At 45.5% G+C, this 18,897-nt stretch overlaps 1 protein-coding gene across 4 annotated transcripts in view; it reads left to right on the forward strand.

The window, feature by feature from the left end:
• Nucleotides 1–18,897, forward strand: part of RAPGEF5 (Rap guanine nucleotide exchange factor 5) — a 148,482-nt gene that overhangs the window by 84,691 nt on the left and 44,894 nt on the right. For 2 of the 4 annotated variants that reach the window (XM_065753506.1, XM_065753509.1), the window contains 2 exons: nt 4,186–4,295; nt 4,636–4,724. In XM_065753506.1, coding sequence (XP_065609578.1) covers nt 4,186–4,295; nt 4,636–4,724 — 199 coding nt within the window. The remainder of the gene's footprint in view (nt 1–4,185; nt 4,296–4,635; nt 4,725–18,897) is intronic. The other 2 variants (XM_065753507.1, XM_065753510.1) reach the window with 1 other exon arrangement.

Genomic DNA, 18,897 nt, shown 5'->3' on the forward strand with positions numbered 1-18,897 from the left:
AATCTGGTTGTCTACTATTAGCTTTTGCAAACACCTCACATTGTGAACATCCATCTTTGGTTGTGTGTGAGCTTGTCAAATCTTATCTGCTTGTTCCAAAAGGTGTCTGCCTCAGCTTTAATGAAAAATAGAGCCAACATGGTTCAGAGGCTGCTAAGAATAAAGTTAGATGTAAATACTGTTTTGCTATGTTAAAAAAATATCTGACTGGTTTCTCTGAAAAGCTCCTATGCCCTTGTACTTCTGAAGTGGGATTTTAAATCCCTTTGGGGAAGTCTTTGTGGTTTCATTTTCTTTTCTTTTGTTTTTTTTTTTTTCAATCTTCATAAATATCCATGCCACATCCAAGCAAAAATATACCTGTTCAAGAAAACAGACTTCTGCAATGAGAATCTTGTTATTTCGTGTCTCTTGTCCTGCTTTTCCACCTGTTGGAGCAGTTTCCCTGCACTTCAGCGAGCACTGCTTTACCCTTGTGTTTCCAAGCACCTTTCAGCCTCCAGCTTTGCATTTCACACCTCTTACGGAGAAATATTTCCTTATGCCCACGGATGTGGATGTGGGGATGCTCTGTGAGTTACCTGAGTGGGGCAGGCTCCTCTCAGGGACACTGATGACCCTGGGAATCCTCTGTCTGAGCCTTTTCCCCACTGTTCAAGGGCATGTCCTGGCACCCGCATCAACAGAGGCAGATGTGATCAGCATTATCTGATTGTGTTGAGTCAGTTTTACCAAACTGTACTATGAAAACAAAATGTTCTTGCCCTCCATAGCTCCTAGGGAAGGAGCTATGTTCCTTGTTATTTAATGTGATTCTGAAGTAGATAGTCTGTATAAGATTTGCTTTGTTGCATGTTGCTCAAGGCTTCTTCTCTTTGCCTTTGCTCAGTTGTTTGGCAGCTGGAAAATGGTATGCAGGCTGGCTTTTTGGAGCTCTGTTTGCAAATGTCTTTATTCAGATTCTCACTTAATTTCTGTGTTACTTTACCCACTGAGGTCAGTAACGTGAGAGCCTGTGTGGATCTTGGTAGCCCTGACTCCCTTTTTTGAAAAGCAAACATAGAGATCTTGAGGAAAAGTTCTGTCATTGGGAGTGCACTGCTAGCTACTGGTATTTCAACGTAACAGGTGCTCCATTGATGGCTAAAGCAAAACATTTGCACAGATATCCTGTCCTGAGGAAGACTTATGTGAAAAATGAAATTTGTTCTCAAAAAAAACAGGCTTCTGAGTATTTTGTATCCTTTGCAGAGCACTGTTCTTTTTAGGAAGGGATGGGCTGCCAAGAGCTGCGGGGACATGCAGAGCTTTTCAGCTCCATTTCCAGCAGTGGATGTTTTTAGCAGCTAGTGGGGAGGCAGCACATTCTGTGTGCTGTTCCCATTTCAATTAATTCAATTAACTGAGGAATTCAAGAGGCATGGAAGTGTCCCTGGCTGATATTGAATTTATTGGCTGCTTTGGCTGGAAGTTGTCCATGCCAATTGCTGAAAATGCAGAAACCAAGTGCAACAAGAGGGGGGGTCAGGTTGGGGGTTTGGAAAAAGTTCTTCACCACAGGGCAGTGGGCATGGCCCCAAGGTGATGGCGTTCAAGGAGCATCTGGACAGTGTCCTCAGACATATGGTTTGAATTTTGGGTGGTGTTGTGTGGAGCCAGGAGCTGGGCTTGATCCTTGTGAGTCCCTTCCAACTCAGGATATTCTATGATTCCAGCTGTCCTCTGTAACAAAGCTGGCACACCAGGGCTGTGTGCAGCACTAGCATATGTACCTCTGCATCCTTCTGCTCCAGCAGTAACTCAGACGGGTGTATTTCTACTCATGCGAAGCATAACCTGCACAAGTTAAGGCCCGCTAAGCAAGGAGTTCCATGTTTCATTCCAGTAAGCATATAAATATTTATACCACCCCAGGCCTGCATTCACACTGGAAAAAAAAAAAGGCACTGCCTTTCTGCTGTTATAATATATTACTTGGGAGATAAATGGCTTATCTTGGTAGGAGAAAGATAGATGAGAGCGGTGGAAACTTGACCATAATATTGGTCAAAAGAGCTGCCAAGTGTGGAGGGCCTTGCTGCTGGCTTGGAACGCCTGCTGGGAAAAGGTGTAGAGGTTGATGGTGTTCAGCTATCAGGAGATGAGAGGATTCATTAAAAGCCTTAATGCATGTGGAATAGACATTCCTAGCACTTGTGTAGTGCAGGAGCAAGCGGTGCTTTTGAAGAGGCAGCTGAAGGACAGAGAGTCTGGGCAAGTGGTTTGTTTGAGGCTGCATACGGGTACTGTCATGCTTCTACAAACACACATCCAAAGGAGAGCATCAAGCAGGCAGCACTGCGGGCTGCAGGGTGAGGGGCAGCATCACCCACCTGAGCATGAGAAACAGTTCAGTTGATGCGATGGGAGCGATGGCAGTGCTGAGCTGCGTGTTGTTCATGCAGGGTACCCTAGTGAGGGCTGTGTAATGGTCTGATCTTGTTCATTTTCAGCGTGGTAGAAACGTCGCTGGAATCAGCATGCTGACTTGTAGGGCTCAGCTGGGTGCTGCCCTCCTCCTCAGCACGTGCTGCTGTCACCTGGGGGCCCTGGCGTCCCTGTCCTCATCCGCTGCTGGATGGAGCACGCTGAGAGCAGCCCGGCTGGCTGCCAGAGAGATTAGTTATTTCACAGACTGTTCAGATTCCAAGAAATGGAGCGTGCCTTTGTGTCATTTTAGAATAATATCTGTTGTGAAATCAGAACTTGTGAATAGTGGGAGAATCCACAGCACTTGTCTCTGGGTTTTCCTTTGTGCAGGTTAATTGCTGTTGCTTGCGGTGTGATTAAAGGGTCTGGCTGAACACAGAGTTATGTCGTGCATAAGTGGGATTGTAATGAAGCGATAATTCTTCCCCTCGAGTGAAATTATTTGCAACAGAGGAGAGCGAAATGAAGAAATTCACTACTCCTCCTCGCTATTTTGTGGAAATAATGATTCCTGATACAGTGGGTTGTTTGTTACTCTTCCCTGACAATTGATGAAAAGGGCAAGGACAAAAAGAAGCGCAGTGTGAGAATCTCCCCACTGGGGTGCTGCATGCCGTGAATTTGCATACAGTTATCCAAAGGCTTTTTGGACACGATGCTGCCTGTGGGATGCTGTAGCAGGAGTGCTGCCCTCTGGAACAGACGCTGCTCAGTACAGCAGAGCTTTCTCTCTCTTGCTACTCCGTGCTCGCTCGCTGCTCATGTGTGTCAAGTCTATGGCTGAGCTTAAGGGCCATTTCCAACTGTGTAAAATAGATGTGGAAGCACGTGCACACCCCATTCACGCTGCATCTTGCAGTGTTGGTGAGCGCAGGGAAATGAGTATAAGGGCTCAAAGGATGCCAGGGAACAAAGACAGAGAAATGTGTAAAAACCTCCCTGCTACTGAGCAGTGCTATTGCCGTGCCTGTTTTTTTGCTCATGGGCTCTTCTGCTGCTGCTTCTCTCAGCGCGGCTTTCTGTACATGTAGGCAGCACCAACCCGTGGCTGTGAGATGGAAGATTGCAATTACACTTCGGTATTCTTGCAGCGTGGCTCCTCAGTGATGTCCTTTGGGAGCGTTACAGGGAGCATCTGACGTTAAGCGGCGCGGTGCCTGCATGTCCGCCCTTGCAGATGTTCCGCAGAACAATCCTACACGTTGTTTGCTGAGATAGAAAACTTCTCCAGGGCAGGGCAGCATCTCGGAGCGTGCCAGCGGTCAGACCGGCCGGCTCTTGGCAGAAATCAAAGACTCGAAACGTGCGTTTGACATGCTGAACGCTCAAAGTAAACCAGGGCAGAGCCGGGATGCGGACACAGCCTGCCCCGGAGCTCGGCTCCTGCGCGGGGGGCGGGATGGGCACGGCCGCGCTCCGCAGCTCAGCTCGGGTTCACCCTGGGGCGGCCGCCGCGCTGCCCGAGTTCAGAAGTTGTTTGCAAAGCAGGGAGATCTGTGCACAAAACATTTCCAGAGATGCTTTAATTGCGTGCCTACCCCAGCGGCTTACTGCCTTTGTTTAAGTGCGGGAGCGGAGCTCTATAGATGTACATCGGCCGTAAGCTATCAGAGGGCTGGCCGCGCTCTGACTTACCGCTGAGCCCCCGGCCTGCGGCTGGAACTGCTCGCGGAGCGGCTACTGACGGCTGTCTGTCTTATCTGTGTGTCTGTCTAGCAGCAAGCGGACGATGGAGGCGGCCGAGAGCGGCCGCGGGAGGAGGCCGGCCCCGCGCTGGTGCTGCGGAAGGTGTGGTCACGCAGCCCGGCCCCCGAGCGGCGCGGGAGGTAAGGCACCGCGGCTCGGGGCTGCGCGGGGCCGGGCCGGGCGCCGTGTGAGGCGGCGGCGGCGGCGGCGGCGGCGGCGGCGGCGGCTCCCGGGCGGGGCTGCGGCCCCGGCAGGGCGATGGCCCCCGGGGGGTGCGCGTAGGGGCGGCAGCGCGGAGCCGGGCGCCATGGGGAGCGGGCGGGCGCGGGTGCCCGAGGCGTTGGCTGCGGAGCGGCCGCTGCCCACCTTCGACGTGCCGTACTTCAAGTACATCGACGAAGAGGACGAGGAGGACGAGTGGAGCAGCCGCTCGCAGTCGTCCACGGAGGATGACTCCGGGGATTCTCTGCTTTCCGACAGGTACGTGGTGGTGTCGGGGACGCCGGAGAGGATTTTAGAGCATCTGCTGAGCGATCTGCACCTGGAAACCGCGCAGGACAAAGAGACCGGTAAGAAGCGCGCCCGGCAGCGGGGTCCCGGGCGGCCGGGAGGGGGCGGGGGGCGATGCGGGCACACCGACTGGAAGCCGGCTGCTTCCCGGCGCTGGCACCGGGCGGGCGAAACGAGAGCGTGCGGTGATCGGGGCACACGGCCTTGGGGAGCGGGCGGCCGGGAGGCAACTTCGTGCGGAGCGGGTGCCGTCCCCGGGCCTGCAGCCCCAATCGCAGCCCCGCGCTCGGCTTCAGCCTCAGCGCTGCCGCTCGGCTTGCCTCCGCTTTGGCACGTTCTTTAAGTGCGGCTTATAAATTTCCTCCTGATGCCGTGGAGCTGATGCTGTACTCGTGTGTCTTCAACCAGATATTGCGATTTGTTCTAGCCCGGAGCAATGATTATATTGATCGGGCTACTTGACATGCAGTTTAATTTTCAGTGGGATCTCCTGGCTCCATGTATGGCTCGCTGTCACCGGAGCTCCTGAGGTGGTTCATCAGGAGTGCCTGCAATTCCCATAGAGCTTAATGAAAGCTGAGGGGCTGCTGAGAGCTCCCCAGGTCCCACATCCCAGGAGCCAAAAGAGGCACTGAGTGTGCATGAAGCCCGGCGTTCCGTCGCTCCCCAGCAGGGTTCACGTGCATGCTCCTGGTGCCTGCATATGTCTCTCTACAAATGAGATTACTGAGCATAAACATGCTTTAATCCTTTTAAGTGACTGCAAATATAAATAACATCTGTGATTCCCAGAGGAGCCCCAGGATTGGGTTCTTGGAACAAGTCATTAGTTTAATGTGGACAATGGACATCTTCCTAGTGAAGATGCATGAATGCCCCGAAGAAATATATAGAGTGTCTGGTGACGGTATTATGGTGATATTCGTGGTGCTGCTTTTGTCTGCCTGGACATTAATATTTAGTGCAGAGGAAGGCTGTGATTGTTTTGCTTCTGTGGATGCTGTCAGCCTGGTTCTATAGGCACTGTGGGGAGGGTCCTTAGCTCGCCGATTGAGATCAAATGTTAGATCTAGAATAAAGTTTCCCCATTAATGTTTATTGCCTTCAGTCTGAGGGACATAAGCAACCCACCCTTGTAGACTGCTTCAGCTGTTTTTTATAAGCTCATAATCTTGCTGGAAAATAATGAGACTTTCACTAGTGTTCTGCATTGTACTTAAGTGTTTTTAAGTACAAAGCACTTCTTACACAAAGCATTAGGTGCTGAATACATCCTCACGTGTATTACCTTTTTTCTTTTTTCCCTTTTTGCTCTCCCTCCCATCAGCAGGAGGTGGTTTGTAAGCCTGTTCTTATTGTTACAGAGGGGCTGGTAAATTGCCCTCAAAATCACGCTAAAGCCACTGCTTGACTAGTTTTTAGCAGATGGCTAAGTATTTAGAGGTAGATTGGATTCTCCTCACCTCATCTTGCCTTACCACATCTCCTTTGAGAAAGAAACTGTTTTGCTTTGTGGCCAGGGCTCACTAGGTCCCACGTCTGGAACAAAGTAGCTGTGGCTGCAGTTTTTTGCCAGCGCAGAGGCGTGGTAAGCCTTGCACAGGAGCTGTTGTTCTGTTTGATCTTTAGCATGGATTCACAGAAAGGACCATTTTGGATGTTTTCATTCTCACCTTTTCTTTAACAAATTGTAACTGAAGCCCTCAGTGGTCATTACAGAGAATATCTGCATTCTCTTGGGGCTAGAGTGGCCATGGAATACCACTTCCTAACCAGTGACATGGCTGAATGGTGTCAGTACATCCAATTCTCTATTCTTTTGGCTCAGCCAGAAGATACCTGTTTGTAGCTCTTAGAATAAAAGGAGAGCCTTGGGGCTTCTCAGTAAGTCAACTAGTGCCCTGCCCAGGCCTCACAGCACTCTGCATTTGCTGCTAATCCCATAGTAAGATACCTGAAGCACTCTGCTCTCACAGTGTCTGCTGTAATAGAGAGTTGGGGGCACTTTCTCTCAGCCATCCTGAAGAGTTCCAGTGTCTGTGACTGAATGCTGTTACAGCAGCTAAGGGTGCTAAAGGGGGCATTACCATGTGCACACCTGAACTGTCCTGTAGCTCAAATGACTTTTGTGGGCAAAGATATCTTGAAAGCCCGAATTTTGCAATACTCTTCAAGCTGATGTACTTAAAAACTGTTTAATGACAGGAATTTTTGGTAATGACTCTACTGGGAATACACGCTTTTGTGGCAGCATCGTAAATGGGGACTTGCTGCTAACAATCCTGCAGCCTTCCATCTCAAAGGGAGTTTCCTTCTCATTGGGTTGCTGTCGTCCGTCATGTACCACTTCTCAAGAAAACTGTTCTTTTTGTTTCCTGCTGTGAGACAGTTGGAAATTCTTCCATTTCTATAACTGTCAACTTTTTTGAATAATCTCTATGATTGTTGAAATCACTGGGGTGCCTGCTGCGTGCACAGTTTAAGAATTGAACAGTGAGGCCCCTGAAATAAGTCAATAGCCAGGCAGAAAATGCTAGGTATGCCTCCTGGCTAATCCTCGTTGAGGATCAGGATTTGAATGAGTAATCTCCAAGAGGCCAAATCTTAGTATCTCATTCCTTCATTGGATATTATTTTTGGTCTGGTCTTTGAGTTGTCTCTGGCTGGTTGCTGTTTGAGCATGCCTCTTGCCTCACAGTGGCAACGTTTGGTGTTTGACCACCTCTGGAGTGACAGAGTGGTCATCCCACCCACAGGCTGCTACAGAAATTAGGATGGTGGACCATCTTTGTGGGTCCCTTCCAACTCAGGATATTCCATGATTCTGTGCCAAAAGCGTGCAGAGGATGAATTCTCATGACGCGGCTAAAATTGATGTGGAAAGATGTAGATGTCGTCTGCTTATCTTTGGAGTAGGAAAATAAAGGACTAGTGACATTTGTTCCACTGTTCCATGTGTCATATTTGGGACTGTGGATGAATGGTCCTAAGATTAGTAGGAATTCTCCCCTCATACATACAGATAATTTTAGCTTTTGGATCATACCCTTGCATCAAGGAGGTGCACTCAGACCATGTCTGTTTGTACTGTAAGATCTACTTAAGTAGTGGCTACTTCTGCTTAATCCCTTCTCCTCCTACACTTGCACCAAAGACAGGGCTTTGGTGTGGGGTGGTGGCACCCACTGGGAAGCTGCGTGTGACCTATTAGGACAGCAGTGCTGTTCTGTGTGAGCAGATGCAGTCAGATAGCTGCTGAATGGCGCTGCTTGAAAAGGATACACTTCTGCCTCTCTTGGGTGTTACCTTTTGTTCAACAATCCGACAGAAAAACTAAAAAAAAAAAAATGGATCTGATTGCTTGTTGACATTGTTTCTTCATCGTAAAGAGTGCTGTTAGGACTCATGCTTACTGTGTCTTGTTCCTGATGAGTAAAACATGTTAAAAGCACGCTCTGGTGATGGCCAGAAAGTCAACGTGATTATGTCTGATTCATGAGGACTCATGTTAAGGAGAACAAATATTTGCCTAACACTTTGTGATCCTATTTTCCAGTCTTCAGGATGGAGAGAGTAAATACCTCTAGTCCTACCTTCTATTGCTCGTCCATACTGAAATGCTTTCTGTCGTCATTCTGACCAACATTGTAAACTCTTCCCCAAAGTCATGGGAAAAGTTGGTGAACTGAGTAGACAAAGTACGTGTTACTGCCATGCCCTGTACATAGGAATAAGTCTTCGGTAGAATTAGCACACACAGAGCAATGTCGATGTGACAACAGCAGAAAAGCTAAAATAATCATTTGTCTCAGGGCTCAGTATGCTGGAACGTGGGGAGCTTTTCACACAGGACTGTTTCTTCATGCACAATGAGTCTAAGCTTTCTCATATTGAAGTGTCAGTAGAAGCAGGTTTAGAATAAATCAATAAAATGAATAGTTACAAATCACCAGGATCAGATGTTACTCCCCAAAGATTTCTAAAGGAACTGAGATATGAAATTGCTGAACTCCTAACAGTGCCGTATAATCTATCATATAAATCAGCTTCCGTGGTAGAGGAAGGTGGAAAATGTGATGCCAATTAAAAGAAATGGTTCTATTTGGAGAGCGTCTAGGCAGTCAGACTGTCATTTAACTGATGCATTATTCCAGCATAAGCTGGCACTGTAGTCGAAGGTGACTGCTCAGCTTTCCCCAGCCCATTCCTGTGATTGTGCTGGTCCAGGCTGCTGTGTCATTCTGTGCTCACCCTGAGCAGGGAGCTGGTCTTGCTTGGCACTGGCCCAAGAAATACTAAATTGGTTTTAGTGTTAAGACTGATCAGTTTACCAAAAGACATTCTTTGCCCCTGTCCCAGGAGAGATGGTGGCACAGAGTGGGAAATGGAGGGACAGAGGGATCAGTCCCTCTAGCAGCTGTAATTGTTCAAGGAGCCGGAACAGCGTGCAAAACTGCATCCTCAAATGATGATTTTGTGCTGGAAGATTCGTAGTATTACAGTAAAAGCATTAGGAAGAAATGCATGTAGGAATATAGTGCAGAGAGGAAGGAAAATTATAGTAAACTGTTGACAGTCAAAATGGAGAGAAGCTGCCAGAAAAGACTAGGATGCTACTGAGTGTGGGTGGAGACAGAGGTAACAGAATGTGCTGATAGTACTGTTTGAGGATTTCGTGAGAAATGAAGCCGTGGCTTCATCTCCAGTGGCCATGTGAGGTTATGTTCCTGTACACGCTGTTATCTCAGCCTCTGAGTGCCCATCTGAGCAGTCATGTCCTGCCATGCTACTGACAGGCCTTACTGGGGTGTCTATGCAACGTAGGTCAGATCGGGAAGCTGGTCCAACACAAAAATAGCCTCATGAAAGGAATAAAAGTCGGGCAGCATGGGACTGGGAATATGAGCTGGAAGCAGGCCCCCTCAAGCCAACCCTGTGGCTGAAGAAAGATAAAAGGAGCAAAAATCTGCACGGCTGGGTGATGAAATTGCAGATGAGATCTGAGTTTGATAAATGCAAAGTAATGAATTCTCTAACATGGAGAAAAAGGAATCCTTGTTATACATATTCAGTTGAGATGCTGAATTAGCAAATATCATGCAGAAATTAGGTCTTTGGAGACGGTGTAAATAGTTCTTGGAAAATTTTGTTAAGCATTGATTAAAAAGGAAAATGGTATTTGGGACAGTTAGGAAAGAAGATGAAGATGAGCCATGGTTACACCATTGTGTAACTGTAACATAATGTATGCTATGATTCCTTCTTCTCTGTGGCTCAGAAAGGTTATAAATGAACTAGAAAAAGCATGAAAAGGGCAACAAGGTTGATTACAAGTATAGATTAAATAGATCTGAGACAAAATACTCTAGATCTGTTCAGCATAGGAAAGCAATATCTGTATAGAAGGGATATGGTGCAGTCTATAAGACCATGAATTCTGTGGGGAAGGTGAATATGGAAAGATTGTTCATTGTTTCCTATATGTAGGAAGTGCTTTGCAACAGTGACAGCATGGGTTTTATAACTGGGAAATATATGCTATACAATATATACAATGTGCAGCTAAATGATGAGACTCAATGTTGTGAGCATTTTGTGGAAACCAAAGTTTGGAATGATTTTAAAGCAAACTCATTGTAATCCTGGCAGAAATTCCATCACTGTAGTGATGTGGATGGAACTTCCAGTTTGGGAAGTTTACACTGCCTGTTATTGGAAGTTGGTAGGGTGTAAAGGAGGAAGAAAGACAACTTGGTGTTTGTCTGTTCTGTTTCTTTCTCTGGCCTTCTCTATTGACCATTGCCCAAGACCTGATCCTGTCTTGTGAGGATCCTTGATCTGACAATGCATTGCTTGCAGCATGCTGCAGTTTGCAAGATGTTAATCAGAGTCTAAGGTTATGTATGGTATAAGGCTTTGGTTTCTTCAATGGGGACAACTGCACAAATTAGCAGCTCAGCTGGCAGCAGTGGACTAAATGGCTTTGCCAATGGCTCCATGGTGCCTAGAGCAGGGGCGAGGAGCGTGAGAGCTTGAGGTTAGGTTGAGTTCAGGCACTGGCTTCTGCTAAGATAGCAACATCCTCCATTGGTCCTCCTCTTCAGCACCATGTAGCCCTTCTCCCCCTTATTTACTTGGTTTGACCTTGTGCCAAGTAGATCTACCTATCTCAGTAGGAAACTGTCTTTTTCCTTTGCTGGGATTATTTTCTGTCACATTAGTGAGCTGAATCAGACTGCAGAAGGAGTGCCGTGTCTGGGATTCACTACCGACAGCATGTCACACGCTGTGGTGCCTAAGCTAATAGGAAATGCCAGCAAGCGGAATGTGTCTGTGATGCTGTCTCCTGGCAGGAGCTCAGATGGTTATTTTTGGGAAATGAGGATGCGGAGCCTGAAAAGGTTTTGTGATTTTTGTTTGTTTGTTTGTTTTGTTTTGTACTCATGCACTAGTTTAGGGCAATTTCTTGGAAAGGTGGAGAATGGTCAACACTGTTCCGTGATGCTGCACCATTGTACCCAGTGACTGGAGAGCTCTGCAAGACAGCCCCCACTCCTGCAGGAACATGTCCTGTCCACGGTGCTATGTGCAGGCACTGTTGTGTTCTCATGAACTGGTGCTCCTGCTGCAGGTTTCCTGAAGTCAGCACAGGAACCACGAATATCCTGTGGTCTCATTGCTCAGGGCACTCTCTACAGATACTGGTGATATTTTTTCAGTTCATCACTTCAAACACTTCTCTTGGGACGAGCTCACCCTGTGGGTTGAGCCAGCAGGCCCATGGTTTCAGTGTGCCTAGGAACAATTAGGAATATTTTGTCTCCTTGACACCTCAGGCACCATAAATATACATTTCATACCTTATGCAAGAATAGCTTTGATAGGACGTGTTAAGGTCCCAGGTGTTTTTCATGCTTTGTTTTTGAGTCAAATTTGCAGAGGAAAAAGCTACCCAACAAATATTAATCGATTCGATCACAACATTCTTAGTTCCTCAGTCTTTCTCCCATAATTCTATGGTTTATTATGTCTAGTTGTCACGTTTTGCTGTGTGAGAAAGTGGTAAGGAGACATGAAAGACTAGTGTGAAATTACTTGTTATGGAGATGTTCATTATAGGTAATGTGATTTGATAACCTTTGTGATTTAAATGGAAAGGAATTGGCAATTGTGGGTCTAGGAGGAGGCATTTTTAGGGTGAAGATCAATAATTTTCTTCTGATGGTGAAAAGGACTTTTAAGTTGTAAGTGGTGGAATAAGTTTGTTGTACGGTATGCACTTGGATGATGTGAATATTTAGACGAGGTACCTGTGAGACAGGTTGTTGTGACACTGGGAATTTGGTAAGACTTCTGGAAGGCCATTGTGGTGCCAAAGAGTTGTAATCCACTATTTGTTAGATCACCTTTGCCTTAATATCAAGGGAAATCTACATAACAGGAATCAATCGCCAAAGCATTAGGAATAAGTATTTCAAATGTGTGGAAGAATATGTGGTCGTAATGTATCTTTAAGTTAATATGTGCATTAAGTACCTGAGATTATAGAGAGACATATTGGTGTGTTGCAGAAATAATCCCTTTGGAATTTTTTCAGAATGATACTTTTGATTGTTGCTCATTGTCTTGTGTTGTTAAGCCAAAAAGTGAGTATGAAACGTTGCAAGGTTTTGGTTTATGAAAGTGCTTGTGCTTAGTGATGAGAGAGTAGCAAATATTGACTCTTAATTTCTTCCTTAGTCTGAGTCTTTTAGTCATTTGAGTGTGGCTGGTCAGAGTCAAGTCTAGGAGAAATAAAGTGTTCTCAAGTCTGATAGTAGTAAGGTCAAAAATGAGAAATGAATTGCTGCTGTGTTGGTACCAATGAAATGTCTCTTGACAAGGGAGGTGTCATCGTAGAAGTATGCCAACCACTTCAGCTGTGTCTCTGGCCAGCTTAAATGCTGTATAGAAAGTCTACTCAGATCGATAGCTGCAAATTTGGTGACAAAGTCCAAAGACTACATCCCTTCCACTGCAGCCTGTGTTGCACCTTGCAGATGCAGAGTAGAGTTCAGCTCTGTTAAGCAAACAGTAAGCAGCATTGTGCAACGTTGTTCTCCTTGCTCTGTGGCATGCTCATATGCATGTTTAGGCTGCATTTCCTACTCGGCAAAGAGCAGAAAATGAGTGAGGTTAAATTTGTTCCTTTGCTTGGAGTGCCAACAACTTGTTGAAACCCTGTCTGCTGAAGGGGGATGGAGCCTCATCCTCCGGGCAGGACAGGATCAGGAGAGATGGGGCCATGATATAGTCAGTAGTAGAATTATCGAAGCCAAGAAAGTCAACCCTGATGTGGTGGGCATAACGCAAAGAGGTACCCAGATCCTGAAATGAGTCTGAACTGTGCTCGTATTGGCTTCCTGTCCGCTTGGACTCTGTTCTCATACAGCAGTGGATTTAAACAACGGAATGTGAAATGTATGAAGGGAGAGGACTGCCTCACATATGGCCTCACGGTGCCCTTCATCACATCTTTTCTCAGTATTTACTCATCCTCACACTTAGCGTTGTCCTCCTTTCCTTCCTTCTTCAGGCTTCTCACTATGAAAGCCTGATATGTAGCCTCTTGCTACTGCAGTCTGCAGATTGGACATTTGTCTGCAATACTCCCTTTGTTTGTTGTTAATGACTCCTGTCACACTGATAGCACTCTGCCGTGGCTGCTAAGGAGTGAACTTGTTTGCAGAGTAGAGCGAAGTGCTCCTTCCCGAAAGCTAGCTCTGTTATGTTGTGAATTGTGGGTATGGTGCTCTGAAACATTTCTGGGGAAAGAAGTTTGCACAGTGAGCGAGTTTCCATGTAGGAATGCTGAAAACATAAAACTGTCTTGGAATACTTGCTGCATCGTTGAGTCCAAGGACACAGTTTGTGCACTGTCTTCGGGGCTTCAATTGCTGTGTTTCCAATGCTCAGTGTTGCTACAATACAATGATTTTTTTGTGAGATCCACAGTTTCTGAAGAATATAAAGAGCGTGTTCATTCCTCGCCCACAGGGTGTGAGCTGGAGCCACTGCAGGCTGAGGACCTGTGCTTTGAGGTTCTGGATGAAAAATCTCAAGGAAATCTGTTCTTCAGTGCTGCTTTCTTCCTCCTGTGAACTAAATTCACTCTCATGCTATTAATTCCTTCTTCCCCTACAATCCTCCTGTGCATGCCCTCTCCTCAAACAGTCTCATGATGTTCCAGAAGTAGCAGCCTCGGTCTTTTAATATGCAGGGGCAGGGCTGGTTTTGTCTATAGCCAAACTATGATTATAGTTACCTTACTAAGCTACCTGTCATGGTCTCTGTTACTACCATTTGCAGCATGCTCTGGATTCTTGCCTGCAATGGAGCTTGGCTGTGCCTTGCACTAGCTGTGGATGCTGCTTTCTCTTACCATGTCTGACTTTAAAAAAAGGGAAGAGCAGCTGTGGCAACAGCAACTCACAGCCACATTTATATTGTGCTGGCTGCGGTTGGCTGGGATTCTGTTGTGGTTAATGTGGTCTTGCTGGGTTTTGGTTCCAGTAGTCAAGTCAGAAGCTCTGCTGTTGGATATAGGAATAGATGGTTGTAGTGGGAATAGTTTTGTAAGAGCTCAGGTGCCTGTCTAAAAAGGAAATAATGATCTGAAGTGCTCTTTGCATAAATCCAGAAACTTTATGAGCTAACAGATTTCAGTTGGTGCACAGAAAGGCTTTAAATCGCTATTTATTTATTTATTTTCCCAGAAGGGAAGGCTTTATCCAGTTCAGTATCTGTTGGGTTGTGTAGCACCTTTTGGGAGAGTCTGTGTGGTTGGCATCGGAGGAAGTCTTTCATGTTTTTTAAGTCACTTCTAAGTGTTTCACGGATTGAAATAGGAATTGAATTACATCACCAACAGCTGAAGGTTTCTTATGGCATGTCAGTAGCCCTCATGGACTATAGCTACTGCTGACAGAACACTTTTCAGAACAGCATCAGTTACTGCAATGAAGTAAATTGCTTGCCCCATCTCTCAGACAAGATGAAAAATACCTGTGTGAGTGGTCGCTGTGGCAGCAGCTCAGTGTCTTCAGGACTGGACTGAGATCAGGCGATGACCTTTTCTCAGCTCAGAAACAGTGTGGGATCTTCCCCAAACCCAATCAGTGCTCTGCCTCTGAAGTGAAAATACGCTGCCTTGTTTTCAAGGGCACTGAGGGCAGAGACATTGGAGAGTGGCAGGGTGGGGGAAATTGATCAATGAAAATGAAGTGGCAGCTCTGATGGATCTCATTTGAATGGAAGATTATAATATAAAGTTTACGGTTTCTCATGACAACACTTGGGTTGAATTGTGATTTTTATTCTTTTTCATGAACTTGAGTTTTGATGAAGACATAAATTGGCAGAATTAGAGATGCAATCATGGAGAAATCATGCTGTCTGACCCAGGATGGCCAGAGGCCATTATACCTCACCTTCAGATTGCTTTTTCAGTTTCTTCCAGTTTTTCCTGTCCCCTGTACCCTTCCATGCTATTTCCCTTTCTCCTCCTTCTGCCCACACAGCTCTGCGATCCAACATCCTGCCTCCCCTTAACCTCTATATACTCCTTTTCTTAGGATTTAGGGCTCTGTGACCTGTCTCTAGGAAATGCTGCAGCTACAAACAGAAATGCAGATACTGTTTTTGCTCTTAGCCATGACATCAGAGCCCCAGCATCAATACAATAATGAAGCCTCTGTTGGGTTTGTTTCCCATCCCAATGCAAGCCTTGTCTGTGGAATTTTATTTGTTGTTGCGGTTGGTACAGCATACAGGATGCACAGCCACAAGCTGGAAGCGGCAAGCAAACAAACAGCAGCATTTATCAGATTTCAGTTGTGACAGCATTTTCTTTCAAACTCTTACAGCAGCAGTGAGCGTGCAGTGATGTTTTGCATGTCCCAAAACATGGAACCCCCTCAGTTTGGTAAATAAAATTATTTAGCCTCTTAAGATGACCACAGCTTCTCCTTGTGCTCCTTTATCTCCTTGCCATCCCACTGTGTGCTGCAGGCTCCTAGCTTCCTTCCCTGCACTCATCCCACCCAAAGCTTGAGGTAGGCAGAAGCCTCAGAGAACATATGTACAACTTTTGGGATATGGGCTGTGGGTCCTGAAAGGGTTAAGGAGGAAAGGACACTTTGCAATGGGGCCTTCCCAGGTGTTCCCCAAACCTCCAGTAGATCTCTGTGGTGTCTCCAGTTGAAACCAAATTTTCATACAGTCTTCAGTCTGGTGACCCATCTCCCTAGGCAAAACTTTTGGCACATCTTATGAGGAGCTTATGCAAATATTTCAAACAGTTTTGTGGGTTTTTTTTTTCTTTGATGTGTGCATGCCGATTCTGCTGGTGTTAATGAGAGTCTGATCTTCATATTCAGTTGAGGGTTTTGACATGCGGATGGGCCATAGGGCATTTGATTTAATGTCTCATTTTAAAGGACTGCAAATCTGTTCAGGGAATGCAGGTTAGTAAGATGCACTTTGGGAAGTTAGAACTATATACTTGATTACAAAGAGTGATAAATATTTAATAATGGTTTTCTAAAAGCTTTGAAAGACATGAAAATGCCATCAACTTTACAGGAAACTGCTGTACTGGATTTTCTTGACATATGGAGAGAATTTAGTTCCTCTTAGAAAGTACTGTCATGTAAGTATGGGATGAGGGATCTATTGCCTGTAGTCCTGTTATTTGTAGTGTTAGGAGGAGTGCCTGCTTCGCTTCCAAAGCTCTGAGCTGTGTGGGGGTGCTGGGCATCGATCAGGGCAGAGAGGCTGGGGAAGACTTTCATTAGTCCATGTACATTGAAGTCAGCGTTTTTCAGCACATGGCTTGTGGATTCTAGTGTGCTGTAGTGGTGCTTCTGGTTATCAAAATAAAGCAGAACTTGTAGCTTAGAACAGTCAGAAAGTTATTTCATTTTCAGAAGCAGAGAGTCAACGTGTGTGCCTACAGTTACAGATCAGCAGATTGGCTGGTCTCAAAGTGAAGGACATTTTGAAACTGTTCAGCCAGCATCATGGTAGTGAAAGATATCATCTACAAAACCCCCAGTGTATGTATCTGACTGCAGAGAATGGCTGCCTATGCTTTCAAGCCTCAAACTGAACAAAAACTGCCAGCTTTTGTATTTATCTTAAAATAATTAGGTGGCGTTGGTGCTTTTGGGGTATTTTCATTTCAAATGGGAAGTAAATGCCCCACTTCCCCCGCTAATCTGTGAATCCAGAGGCGCACAGCTTTCAGCATGACTATTCATGATTTATTTACTTTTTAAAATTCAGGCATAGGCGTGTGTGTGATGATTTATTCCTACATGTAATTGGATACAGTGATTAAATGAGCTTGAAATATTGTACTTCATTGTCCTTTTGGGATGTGGGCTGCTGTGTCTTTGAAACAGCCGCTCCTAATAGAATTGATTCCGACTCCTGTATATTTGCTGTAGTTGCTGATGTGCTTCTAAAAGCCGATTGGGAAAATTGCTTTTAAATATATGCTCTTATACAGGAGGTACTTAGCTAGCTGAAGAGTTGTATGTAATCCTCAGAGCCTTCCTTTAAGATGCCTTGCTACCTTCTCCTGCAGGGACTCTTCTTAAAATTAAATCCACGCTCACTGCTACGTAAGCTGAAAGAAGCTGTAGGCTACCAGGCTGCACCCATGGACCAGTGAATATAAGAGACAGTCATCATGTAATTGCTCATTTTCTCTAGAACAGTTAGGGATGATATGAGGAAAAATTAAAACAAGATTTTTATAATTGGCCTCAATGAGCAACTGAATAATCAAAGTAGTTTAATGAACAGAAACAAATGCAGAAAGACATTGTGAGTTGTCATTTTCTGTATATATGGCAATTCAGTGGTCACAGAGCCCTTGTCTGGTTCTGTGCAAGCACAGTGTAAGAGGCAGTGCTGTGTCTGGAGAATCCCTGTGTTCCACCAAGACACCGCAGAGCAGCGTGTTGCAGCAGAGATGAGAACAGAAGCAACAAGATGCCTTGCTAGAAGATCTGGGCATGAACACAGTTTGCAGAATTTTAAGTAGGAATGGAGATGTTACTAGCCCCAGTGTTGGAGTTGGTATATTTTGATTGAAGGAAGAGTCCTGCCAGGAGCAGCTCGAGGTACTGTGGATTTGTCTCTGACAAAGCTGAGCTGGTTTATGTCTGAAAACATAACACTGCTCACGTGCAGCCTTTACTTGAATGAAAGAGTAATTTGTTTTTCTGCAAGTAGTAATTTCTACAAGTAATGAAAGCATCTTTGAGAATTTTCTACCCCTGCCTCAAATTTAATTGAAGATTCCAGGGGTAAGGGAAATCAAGGCTGGCAGTTGGTTGGGTTGACAGCTCAATACTATGAGCAGTATTCCCATAAGGAACAGGAGAAAACAAGACATTCTGAATAAAAGGTGCTAACTATTGTGTTAATAATAACAATAAAGGTGTTGTAGAAACTGTGCCACTCTTGGCCTGATTTGAAAAGGGTTTAGAATTTTAAAAGCAAAAGGGACTTTGCATTGGGTTTTCTGTCTAACTTAATACATTTGATGGCTTTGGCTCACTGGCGGGGGGGGGTGGGGGGGGGGCGCGAAGGCGAAGGCTCTGGTGTCTCGTGCATGTTACCCTGGATCGATGAGCTGTAGAAATGGGAGGTGGCACTGAGCACTAATCACTGCCAGGTCTGTGTTGGTGGGACACAGTCCATGAGTCCAGGAAGGCACAGTTTGCATTTAAGCCAGGGAGATTCTTTTGTGCCCCAGCTGGCAGGGTGGATGAGGCAGAATACTGATAAAATGATTTCTACAGGATGCAGAGTGTATCTTTTGTAGTTGGTTGTGCATGAATGTTACAGGGCCTTGTTAAGACGTGTATGATACAGCTCTTTTCTTTCTCGTCCGAGTGCAAAGTTATATTTATCCCAGAACTGTTTTCTTAGTGTATTTTTTAGAATTAAATTATGAGGAAGCAAAAAAGAAAATTCTGAATAATGACAAAATTGAGTAGTTACCTTTAGAAAATGATCCTACTGGGCTTTCATCCAGTAATAGCTTAATGTCCCAAATTTATTTAACTGAAATAAGCAAAGCCATCAAGTAAAATCCCTGAGTAATTATGATGCAGCAAAGACCTAATGCTGAACTCCCCAGTGAGAGAAATTATTTGAAATGCATGGAAATAAAGATGT

Source organism: Cyrtonyx montezumae, unplaced genomic scaffold, assembly GCF_038088225.1.
Source record: "Cyrtonyx montezumae isolate F1298 unplaced genomic scaffold, pur_monq_1.0 scaffold_8, whole genome shotgun sequence".
NCBI lineage: Eukaryota > Metazoa > Chordata > Aves > Galliformes > Odontophoridae > Cyrtonyx > Cyrtonyx montezumae.